This window comes from Vitis vinifera, chromosome 13, assembly GCF_030704535.1.
Source record: "Vitis vinifera cultivar Pinot Noir 40024 chromosome 13, ASM3070453v1".
In the NCBI taxonomy this organism is placed as follows: Eukaryota; Viridiplantae; Streptophyta; class Magnoliopsida; order Vitales; family Vitaceae; genus Vitis; species Vitis vinifera.
Genome location: NC_081817.1, coordinates 2,196,645 through 2,209,324, shown reverse-complemented (window position 1 = coordinate 2,209,324; position 12,680 = coordinate 2,196,645). Strand labels below are relative to the sequence as shown.

Sequence of the window (12,680 nt, the reverse complement as noted above, 5' to 3'; positions counted from 1 at the left end):
ACCTTATTTTCTGTTTGCCAAACATTTTTTTTAATTTTCTGTTACTCAATTGAATACCAATTGCTTCGGATAGATTCACTTATATTAGGGGGACATTGTTTCTCAGTTCTTACCAGCCTTCAGTGTGTAATCGACATGTTGTTAGTTTTAACTCATTGAATAAGAATCATTAATTCTCGCTGTTGTCCATTTCTTATTCATTCAAGGCGCTGAGTCATACTCCTTACTCAAATTAGAATTACTTTGAATATTAGGGAAGATAAGGGAAGACCACTTGAGTGAATCGATTGAAGGGACTTGACTTATTTAAACTGAACAATAGCAACCTAAAGCTAAGCCTATGAACATAGGGCGTTTTCAGAAATCATTTTTTAGTTATTTTCATTTGTTTTCTAAATACTATTTTAAAAAATAATTATAAAATATGTAAAATAATTAAAAATAAAATATTAGATATAAAAATTATTTTTAAAATATTAAAAACAAATTAAAAATATTTTATATTTCTAAACAGATTTTGATTTACAAAACATTAAATAAGAGTTTGCAAAATTTACTTTTTTTTAAAACTATTCTCGAAAATAGTTACCAACAAAGTTATAGTTTTTTTTACTTGTCTTTCATCAAAATACTTATTTTTCATGAAAATATTATATATTTATGAAAATAAAAAGGTTTTTTGAATATTCTTCATATTTTCCATTGTTGTTTAGAACAATCAACAAAAAAAACACCTGAAAATACCTAAATTTATTCCAAAAGCAACATGTTTTCATAATAAATTGGTAAAAAAACAATATTTTATTCAAAAATATATATATATTTTCAAAAACAGTTTTCAAACAAGTCATTTATTTTTCTATGATAGGTTTCACATCAAAGAAGAAAATATAAAAAGATGCCACACAAATTAGGTGGGAATTAAATTTCAAATTGAAACTAGCTTTTTTCAAAGGCCTATCATCGTGTCCACATTATCAAAAGCACATCACATGTTTATTTGTAATCAGTGAGCTATCAACACTTCATGAAAATTGACATTGTTATAATCATTCTGGTGAGGGTATAACATCACCACAGCAATTGTCAGGCAGTTGGGTACAAGAAGTTAGAGAACTGATTTGATGACAATTTCACACGAATAAGACTGTACAATAGCATCATACTAATTGTTTTTAGGTAAGAATAAGACGATGATGGAAACCAATCAAGCATTAGTTGGGATAAGTCAAATTAGAAGTACATCATCTACACTAATTTATGGTCAGAAACATGGAGATGCACACAGAATCAATCTCCTAGTGGCGTGCTGATAGTGAAGTTTTGGTTCAATCCCAGGCCGAGCGTTGTATAACAGTATAAGATAGTCCAAAGTAGAAGTACATCACTTTCACTAATTTATGATCAGAGACATCAAGATGAGGGGCGATTGGGAAACTTTGGCTCAAGGCTAAGTCTTCATCTCCTTACTGCCTTTGCTTGTAGGTCAGGTTTAAGATGTCCGCATTCAATACCAACTACAGCTGGACTTTTCTCAATAGTACAGTAGTTTAAAAAAGTTATGCTTAAATTATTGTAGTAGAAGAAGTTATTACAAATATATGGTAGTTTTTGCCACATAGGAGAGAGGAGAGAGGGTGAGAGAGGAGAGAGGAGAGAGGGTGAGAGAGAGGAGAGAGGAGAGAGGGGATAGGAGATAGGGTGATAGGATATTATAAAAGGGAACTCGTCTCTTGAAGAGACGAGTTCCATGAAAAAAAAAATATATATTTTTTTAAAAAAATTCCCATTTACTCAAGGGAACTCGTATCTTCAAGAGACGAGTTCCATGAAAAAAGACAAGGGAAAGACGAGTTCCCAGGGAAATTTTTTTTTTTTTTAAATATATTTTTTATTTAAAAAAAATCCCAAATTAAATAAAAAAAAAATTTCCTAAAGGGAACTCGTCTCTTTGGGAATTTTTTTTTTTTTTAAATATATTTTTTATTTAAAAAAAATCCCAAATTAAAAAAAAAAAAAAATTCTTAAAGGGAACTCGTCTCTTGAAGAGACGAGTTCCCATGTAAAAAAAAATATATTTTTTTTAAAAATATATATATTAAAAAAAAAAATTCCTAAAGGGAACTCGTCTCTTCAAGAGAGGAAAAAAATTATTATTTTTTTTTAAATATATTTTTTGTTTAAAAAAAAATTTCCTAAAGGGAACTCGTCTCTTCAGGAAAAATAATATTTTTTTTTTAAAAAAAAATCCCAAATTAAAAAAAAAAAAAAAAAAAACAAATTTTTTTTAAAATATAATTTTTTTTACATGGGAACTCGTCTCTTGAAGAGACGAGTTCCCTTTAGGAATTGTTTTTTTTTTTTTTTTTTTTTTTTTTTTTTTTTTTTTTTAATTATTATTATTATTATTATTATATATATATATATTTAAAAAAAAAAATTTACATGGGAACTCGTCTTTTGAAGAGACGAGTTCCCTTTGGAATTGGTTTTTTTTTTTTTTTTTTTTTTTTTTTTTTTTTTTTTATTTGGGATTTTTTTAAATAAAAAATATATTTTTAAAAAAAAAAAAATTTCCTATGGCAAAAAAAAATTAATTTAAAAAATTGGACTTTAAGACGAGTTCCCATAGGAAATTTTTTTTTTTTTAAAATATATTTTTTATTTAAAAAAATCCCAAATTAAAACAAAAAAAAAAAAAAAAAAAAAAAAAAAAAAAAAAAAAACCAATTCCAAAGGGAACTCGTCTCTTGAAGAGACGAGTTCCCATGTAAATTTTTTTTTTTTAAAATATATATATATTTTTTTTAAAATATATATATTAAAAAAAAAAAATTCCTAAAGGGAACTCGTCTCTTCAGGAAAAACAATATTTTTTTTTTAAAAAAAAATCCCAAATTAAAAAAAAAAAAAAAAAAAAAAACAAATTTTTTTTAAAATATAATTTTTTTTACATGGGAACTCGTCTCTTTAGGAATTGTTTTTTTTTTTTTTTTTTTTTTTTTTTTTTTTTTTTTAATTATTATTATTATTATATATATATATATATATATATTTAAAAAAAAAAAATTTACATGGGAACTCGTCTCTTGAAGAGACGAGTTCCCTTTGGAATTGGTTTTTTTTTTTTTTTTTTTTTTTTTTATTTGGGATTTTTTTAAATAAAAAATATATTTTAAAAAAAAAAAAAAATTTCCTATGGCAAAAAAAAATTAATTTAAAAAATTGGACTTTAAGACGAGTTCCCATAGGAAATTTTTTTTTTTTTTAAAATATATTTTTTATTTAAAAAAATCCCAAATTAAAACAAAAAAAAAAAAAAAAAAAAAAAAAAAAAACCAATTCCAAAGGGAACTCGTCTCTTGAAGAGACGAGTTCCCATGTAAATTTTTTTTTTTTAAAATATATATAATAATAATAATAATAATAATAAAAAACAAAAAAAAAAAATTCCTAAAGGGAACTCGTCTCTTCAAGAGACGAGTTCCCATGTAAAAAAATTATATTTTAAAAAAAAAAATTGTTTTTTTTTTTTTTTAATTTGGGATTTTTTTTTTAAAAAAAAAATATTGTTTTTCCTATGGGAACTCGTGTCTTGAAGAGACGAGTTCCCTTTAGGAAAATTTTTTTTAAACAAAAAATATATTTAAAAAAAAATAATAATTTTTTTCTCATGAAACTCGTCTCTTCAAGAGACGAGTTCCCTTTAGGAAATTTTTTTTTTTTAATATATATTTTTTTTTACATGGGAACTCGTCTCTTGAAGAGACGAGTTCCCTTTAAGAATTTTTTTTTTTTTTAATTTGGGATTTTTTTAAATAAAAAATATATTTAAAAAAAAAAAAAATTCCCCAAAAGACGAGTTACCTTTAGGAATTTTTTATTTATTTAATTTGGGATTTTTTTAAATAAAAAATATATTTAAAAAAAAAAAAAAAATTTCCCTGGGAACTCGTCTTTCCCTTGTCTTTTTTCATGGAACTCGTCTCTTCAAGAGACGAGTTCCCTTGAGTAAATGAGAATTTTTTTAAAAAAATATATATTTTTTTTTTCATGGAACTCGTCTCTTCAAGAGACGAGTTCCCTTTTGTAATATCCTATCACCCTATCTCCTATCTCCTCTCTCCTCTCTCTCACCCTCTCTCCTCTCTCCTCTCTCCTATGTGGCAAAAACTACCATATATTTGTAATAACTTCTTCTACTACAATAATTTAAGCATAACTTTTTTAAACTACTGTACTATTGAGAAAAGTCCAACTACAGCTTACTCTTCAATGAAAGGCCATCAAGATGTGTCTTGTCTCATCTATTTTTTGTAGGCTGCACTATTTGGCCAACTTTTGAATTGAGCCATTCTAAGATTTTTAGAAATTTTAATAGTTTGGCTAGCTTCTGTAAAAATTTCAACTAAAATCTGAAAGGTTGTAGCCAAATGTTGTGAATCTAAGGCTATAATTTTCTCAATTCAGTTGGGTCCAACTGGGTTCTCTGTTCATCAAATACCTCTGAAATATTTGACAGACTATTGTGAAATTCCAACTAAAATCTGAATGGATTTTAGCCAAATGTTACGAACCTAAAGGCTAAGATTTTCTCAATTCAGAGTTGGGTCCAACTGGGATCTCTGTTCATCAAGTACCTCTGTGAAATATTTGACAGATTTAGAAACAGTGGCAGCAAGGAGGGTCTCCTCAGGTTTCCAGGGTGAAAGAAGAGGGTAAAATGTAACATTTCCAATTCAACAACCCCAACTAAAAGAAACCATGGTCTTAAGGTGGTTTCATCTACCTTATGTTCCTAAGGTGGAAGTCAAAGCAGTTGCTTTCTCAATTAAACACGTCCCACTATAAGTTAAGTGTGACATAGAGACCAACAGGTTCTTTATAGATACAGTTGAGAATAGCTTGGGCTGTGGCCCCTCAAATTAAATTCCCCAGCCCCCACTACCACACCCCACCTCCACACCCCTGCACATCCCCAAGGATAGAAAAAGGTCTGAACTGTTGCCTACCATACCGGCAGCCCACTGAATGTATGTGAGGTCCTTTATAATTCTAGTTGAGAAGAGCTAGTGGTGGTTGGGAGGGTTGAATCTTCTTAAGATGGGGAGATAGAGACCCAAAAACAGAGGAAGGAACAGTCTGGACTTACATAAACTAGTCACAATTTTGGTAAAGATAGCCAGATAGGTGTAATTTTAAGTTTTACTGACTTGGATCTCAAGTTATGGGCATCTCTGAACATGATACGTATGAAGTAGAATTTGAACATCATAAAGTATATGTAAATAGGAGAACATTCAAGAGACCAAGATAGATAAAGAAAGCAACCAGTTCTCATCTCTGTTTTCTTTTTCATGATTATGATCATTCATTAGTCTCATTGATAGCAAATTGTTTTGGACTATAAGCTCTAGACTGGTCTTTTTTCAGTCGGAACATAATGGAGAGAGAGTTTGAATACCGACAAAAATGATACTTACACCACTAGTATTAAGTTTCTTACACTTTTCTAGTAGGTGAAGAACAAGGAGGTAAGTTTTAAGTGATTATAGGGGATAGTAACATTTAGAGCTCCAATGCCTATATTAGAAGTTCCACAGAACACACATCCACACTCTCCTCACACGCACACATGGAGCTCCTCTTGGCAGTTTTTCTGCTTCCTCTATCCTATGCTATTATCCTCTTCTGTAAGAAGCTATTGGCATGGAGAGACCAACGGTGCTATATGGTGCACTATGAGTGCTTTAAAGCCAGTGAGGATACGAAGCTCAACACCGATACTTGTGCGGGTATAGTCCTGAGAAACAAGAATCTAGGACTTGAAGAATACAAGTTTCTCTTACAAACCATTGTCAGTTCAGGCATTGGTGAAGAAACTTACAGCCCGAAAATCGTCCTTGCAGGCCAAGAAGACTCTCCTTCTCTTAAAGATTCTCTTTCTGAGATAGAAGAAATCATGTATGATACACTCGATAAGCTATTCGCGAAGACAGGAGTTTCTCCATCAGAAATCGACGTACTGGTCGTGAATGTGTCCTTGCTCTCCCCCTCTCCATCTCTAACAGCTCGAATAATAAACCGTTACAAGATGAAGGAGGATATTAAGTCCTATAATCTCTCGGGAATGGGATGCAGCGCAAGCCTTCTCGCCATTGATATCGCCCGCAACATTTTTAAGTTTCACAAGGATGCATTTGCAGTCGTTGTGAGTACAGAATCCATGGGTCCAAATTGGTACTGTGGTAGAGAAAAATCCATGATGCTCTCCAATTGCTTATTCCGCGTAGGTGGCTGTTCAATGCTCTTAACAAACAAAAGAGCTATGAAGCATCGAGCACTTTTCAAATTGAACACTCTAGTACGGACCCATCTTGGCTCCAACGACGAAGCATATAATTGTTGCATCCAAATAGAAGACAGTCTTGGCTACCGAGGCTTCTGCCTCACCAAAAAACTCACAAAGGCCGCAGCTCTATCTTTCACCGAGAATCTAAAAGCGCTAGTACCTAAAGTGCTACCACTATGGCAACTACTTCGGTATGTAATATCATCTCGCTTTGGGAAAAAGAACGACAGCCCCGTTCTAGAATTAGTGGCAGCAGGTTTGGATTTTAAGACTGGGGTTGAACACTTCTGTATTCACCCTGGTGGAAGGGCTGTTATTGATGGAGTGGGCAAGAGTTTAGGACTCACTGAGTATGATCTTGAACCAGCAAGGATGGCGCTTCACCGGTTTGGTAACACCTCGGCTGGTGGCCTCTGGTATGTTTTAGGTTACATGGAAGCAAAGAAGAGACTCAAGAAGGGCGACAGAATTCTGATGATCAGCTTTGGAGCAGGTTTTAAATGCAACAACTGTGTTTGGCAGGTAATGAAGGACTTGAAGGATGCTAATGTCTGGGAAGACTGCATAGCCTCTTATCCTCCAAAATCCATAGTCAACCCTTTCATAGAGAAGTATGGTTGGATCAATGATCCAAGTGCAAGCTTCGTTAAATTGGACTGGAACTGAAGTTCTAGCCATTTCTTATTTTGAAGCTTTTTTTCTTTTCTAGTTTTCAGACTTCCATAGGAGTATTGATTTCAAACTTATTTATCAGGACGTCTATTATTGTGGCAAGTGTGCAAAAGCTCGATGTATTTCATAGACGCATATTATATTTACTCCATTTAGTGCTTGGATAAGGTACCTGTAATCTCTGCATGATTCTGATTTGTACTCGATCTGGTTATCAATAATCTACAGTCTCTAAATTAGCCTTTCATTCATTGCCCTCTTGCTTGCAGCAATCGACTTTTGATTCGTGTCAAACATACCAACCTAGTCCACATGTACACCAAATTAATATTGCTTGCAACCAATTCATCATGACATGGAAGGACACTGTCCGAACTTCACAATCAATGGTCATGATGCACTGACCTTTTTTTTTTTTTTACGTTTTACTCTTTGACATTTTCCAGCAACCAAACGGGGCCTAAAGAAACAAGAAACAAGGAATACGATTCATACCTTACAACCTCTCCGTTCCATATTCCACCAACTTAAAGGTGTTAGAAGTTGGCACATTTATGGAATGCATTAATCATGAAAGTGCTATGTCTGTTGCGCAATCAATCGTCACTATAGAAACCACCAAAGATTCCCAAGTGTTGGCCCAGCTAAAGATATGGATCAAAGCTTCAGGTGTGAACCAGCTAAAATATTGCTGGACCTAAAATTGAAATGTCGGGGGCTCCTGTATGCTCTACTTATCCCAAAATTCAATCAAAAGAATGCCTAGAAGGAAAAAAGAAATAATAACAGTAGAAAATGAAAACAAATAATCCAAGCCTAAGACAGATTAGACAACCTCAATCCAAAAGGCCAGTCTTGTTTGGGGTTTGTACTAGGCTTTCTACACAATCTTTTACATGATCCCCTTTGTGGCTCATGCTAGGGCCAACCCGATAGTCTCTTTTCGGGCTTGTACTAGGCTTTCTATACGATCTTTTATATGATGCCCTTTGTGGCTCATGCTAGGCCCAAACCCCTACCTACCCCTTGCTATCCTACATTATCAATCAGCCCTAGAGTCGATGATTTGAGAATTTGGTTCTTGGAGGAAGACTCATGCGTGATCCCCTAAGATTTTTCTTAACGTGCTTTCTGGAATGGCATGCCAAACATACTGACCGGAATTTATGGTCACTAAAAGATCAAACATCTACCTCCACTTGCAGTTCTGGGTGGGCTTGGGCTCTCCCACACCCCTTCCTCCCCCCACGCTTCAATATCTTGAAAACCTCATTTGGAACTCTTTTGATAATGTGTCATCAGTTCCTCGAAATTCTTTTTAAACATATTTTACAAGTATCCTTTTATAGAAATAATCTATCCACTTCAGCCCCACCTTCTCCACCACAAACCTCACCACCCCAAGTAGAGCTTTGACAGGATTTCAATGCGTAAAAGAAGGGACTTGGACCAATTATTTATGAATTAACTTTACCAGACCTATAATCCATCAAAGTCTCATGTTTCTTAGGCCTCATATTCCATGTCAAAACCAAGCAAGCAGCTATTGTCTGCTAGGGCATACTATAAATCTCATATTTACTAGACAGGGGTTATATACAATGATAAGGAAGAAAATGAAAGACCAAATCTGACTTTCAGAAAATTCTTTGTTTAGTATAACAGTAGCTAGAAAGACTCTAGTTTGAGCATTATTTTGCAATAACAACTTGACATTGCTAACATTTCAAAATAATCAGAAACCTTTTAGCAGAAACTTAATGTCTCTACATCCAATAACCTATACCATGGAATTCTAACATGGGCGATAGCATAGCAGCCAAAAAAACATGTGTAGGTAACAAGTTGTTAATAGTTTCCACATGAAGAAGTCTAAGTCTTTAAAATGGTGGAACAATGAAATATCCCACATTGGTTTCCCATTCCATTCCATTGCGAGTAAAATGTACTTTAGTCTTGTCATGGTAACACTGCAAGCCCAAATGTTCTTTTGGATATATATGGAAGCACCCGGGCTTGTATTTAGTTCAAAGGCAATAGTCAAGTTCCCAGATGGTATTAAGCAGTTTTCTCATCTTTTACATTAAACTTTCAATTGGTGCAATGTACTTAGTATTGATAGAGCAAACAATACTCGATACTCAGCTCCTCTGAATCTAGTTTAAAGAGTGAGGCACCAAAAACACTAATCTCCCAGCTCAACATTCATCTTTTTGAACAAAATCTCAAGTCACGTTGAGCCAGCCAACTCAATAAAGAAGGTTAAACGCGGTCCCATGATGGCTAACTTAGCAATATCAACCAACTTATCCAACACTCCTCAGAAACAGCAATTGATCATTAAAAATCTATATTGGACGTACCCATCAATCACTGATTGCTATGAAATTAATCAACTAGTCATCTGTTAACCCAATCAGAGTTCCGACATTCCAGAGTGAAAAGAAAAGAAGGTATATTCACAAATGACTCAATCACTCTAACGCAATTCTCATTGCATATCCACAAACCAGTTTGTCAATTCTCATGCACTCCATGTCTGCATAGGCATAATTGTAATCATCATCAACATCAAATCGGGCCTCTAGAGTTTCCTTCACATCTATAAAATCAACTCCGATACTCATGTCAAGAACATCAAACATAATCAAATCAAATCTCTCGCAAACACATTTAGCAAACATCTTACATGCATTACCATTCACCTACCAAGTGTCAACCGTGTCATCCCAAACGCATTGCCCATAGATGACATACCCATTGGAGATCAACTGGCCATGAATCTTATTCCTCATTCCAAATCCCAAAGTCATGTTCCTCATGATGAGAGGAACAATATGGTGCAAATTTTCACGGATGAAAAGAGGCGAACAGGTGTAAGATTGTGAAAGAAAGAAAGACGCTTTAGTTTAGTGGAAGATGAGAGTGGTGGAGCAAGAGGATGGAGAAGTCAGAATATTTATTTGTGTGATGAAAAAATTGCAAAGAAGTTCATGATTTGAGGTAAGAATGTTTGTTTATTTTATGCAACTATAAAGTTATAAATGAAAAAAATTATATTTTATTTAAATTTAGTAAAAGAGTGAGTGCAATTTATTTTATGTTATTTCATGGAAATATTAAGTTCTAACTCAAAGATTATGTAAAAAATTAAAAATTCAATAGAGTGTTTACTGATAAAAATTAGAATATTAATTCATTTATTATTTAAAATAGCATTATTAATTTCTTTGATTAAAATTAAAGAAATACATTTATTGTAATTATGTTGTTAATATTTATTTTATTTAATATATATTTCAATTTTTATATGGAGAGGGTCGGGTGAAATAAGTATTTTTTTTAACTAGCAAAACATTACAATATTAAAATAAATTTGACAATAGATAAAAATGTAAAAAAGTAAAAATAAATAAATAAATAAATATGAAAATATTTTTTTTAGCATATGAAAATTATAGGAAAAATAAATAAAATGTATAAGTAAAAATCATGATTACAGCAAAAAAAATATAAAGAAGATATAAAAATTATGATGAATGTACAAATAAGGGTATACAAAATATGAGAAATGTATGAAAATAAAATAATTATTAGACCAATACATAACTATGAAGATGGTACGTAAAATATAATGAATATATAAACAAATGAGATGCAAATAAGTAACTTTTCTTTACCATTATTTACTTGAGATACTTTTTAAAAAATAATTATTACTAAAAATATTACACTAGATTCAATTTCTTCCTATCATATGAGATTTCCTTAAAAAAAAAAAAAAAATGCATGTAGAGCTTCCAAGCTTCCTGCTCTCACAATGTAACTTCCATTACTTCCTTGGAACATACACTTCGAGCCTTAGAGTCCCAAAAGGTCACAATCCCTTCAATCCCACGTTTTGGGGTAACATCACCCGCAAGCTCGATTGGATAGACAGGTTAAAATTTTTGTTCCAATATTATTAATCTAGAATTATGTACTTCATGGAATTTTTCAACTTCAAAAATCCAATTACATTGAGTAACAAACTAGTCACCAGCCAAGTATAGGGAGACATTTCGGTAGGTATAGTGGCAATGCAAAATATAAATGGATTAACGTTTTGAAAAATTGGATGACAACATGTGAAATTTGGAAGAATCCTGCTCAAGCATTGTCATATGAACATTGCTAGATGAAGGGGTGTAGACTTGATCATTGACTTAAAAGAAAAAAACAAGCAAGTGTTTGGCCCCATCTAAGCTATCAGATTTGCATGACAGAATGTTGGGACTTGGTTTGGAAGCAAGAGAAGGTTGCCGTGAGCCCTGAGAGGTCCAATGTACACAACACCTTGTCCCACATTGAGAAAGAGAGGAGAATTCCAACCCTCGCACTCCTATATATTGGAAAACCAGCCATTCGTTCCACCGTGGAGCCATGCGGTGAGCACACAGCGAACTATTCTTTCGCCTTTTACTAAAGAATACCGTGTGCTCGCCGTTATATGTGGCCTACGCCAGTTTTTGGAGGGGTTGATATGTAATTAGCCCCCTACCATTGATAGTTCTAATTATTTATCTTTCTTTTACTAGCTGCATGCACCTTTTTCTGACCGCCCATATGCCGGTTGAGTCATAACGTTATCTTTTAGGGCAAGCTATGCTGGTGCTAGACTTCGTTGTCTACTTTTTATTGAAGTAAAACCAAAAAAGCAGCCCAACGGATTACTATAATGACTTTAGGTACAGTGCTAAAATAAAGTTTTGTTTGGTTCAATTTTCCATTTTAATACCGAGGAACGTTGCAATTGGTCGTCAAAATAAAGGTTTGTTAGGTACAATTTTCCATTTTAATAGTAAAAAATGTCTATGTCCTCCCCCTACGTACCATGGGTCAATTTCACTCCCGATTTGATTAAATATATTTAATCTTTTAAGAATACTTTTTAACTATAAAAAACACGTTTCATAATCAAAAATCATTTTTTATTTTTAAAAATATAAAATATAAAATTTTCAGATAATATATTTTAATTATTTTTTTTTGTTATAACTTTTTAAAAAAATAATTATATGATTAAAAATAAAATTTGCTTTTAAAATATTAAAAATAATTTAAAAATATTTTAAAATTTTATTTTATAGAAATTTAAAAATTATTTTTAAAACTTATTTTTTAGAATGGTTTTTGAAGAAGAGGGGTGTAAATTATTTAGTAATGATGAATTTTGGACATAGTAATAAATTATTACTTAAAAAAAAAATTAAAATAGGTAATAATCGTGGTCGAGTGTCACAATGAACATTATAGTAACCGTAATTATTTTCATGGTTAAATGTCATAATTAACACGTTTTCCTATTTGGTTTGACCTCATATATGGTCTAGACAGTGGTTGTGTAGCAGTTCATTCGTGCACTTCTTTTCCTCCTCCATGGACTTCAAACTTGCAGAGGTCCTTTTGGTTTATTCTTATAAAGAAAAATGTAAGAGCCAAAATCGGGGCGGGAAAATTAAAAATAATAATAATAATAATAAATTATTTTAAATTTTTTTAAATTATTTTAATTCTTCTTTATAAAAATATATAATTTTTAATTATTTAATTATTTACAAAATTTTCATATTAAAATCAAATATAATATATATATATATATATATATATATATATT

General features: G+C 31.9%; 1 protein-coding gene and 1 non-coding gene across 2 annotated transcripts; both read left to right on the top strand.

Annotated features, from left to right (window-relative positions):
* Window positions 1-5,321: 5,321 nt before the first annotated feature.
* Window positions 5,322-7,271, top strand: LOC100243402 (3-ketoacyl-CoA synthase 21-like). The gene has a single exon (XM_010659833.3). It carries the CDS (start codon window positions 5,636-5,638, stop codon window positions 7,016-7,018), a length of 1,383 nt encoding a protein of 460 aa, XP_010658135.1. The 5' UTR covers window positions 5,322-5,635; the 3' UTR covers window positions 7,019-7,271.
* Window positions 7,272-11,442: 4,171 nt separating this feature from the next.
* On the top strand, window positions 11,443-11,559 carry LOC132255000 (U5 spliceosomal RNA). The gene has a single exon (XR_009467537.1). It is a non-coding gene; the product is annotated as a U5 spliceosomal RNA (small nuclear RNA).
* The last annotated feature ends 1,121 nt before the right edge of the window (window positions 11,560-12,680 follow it).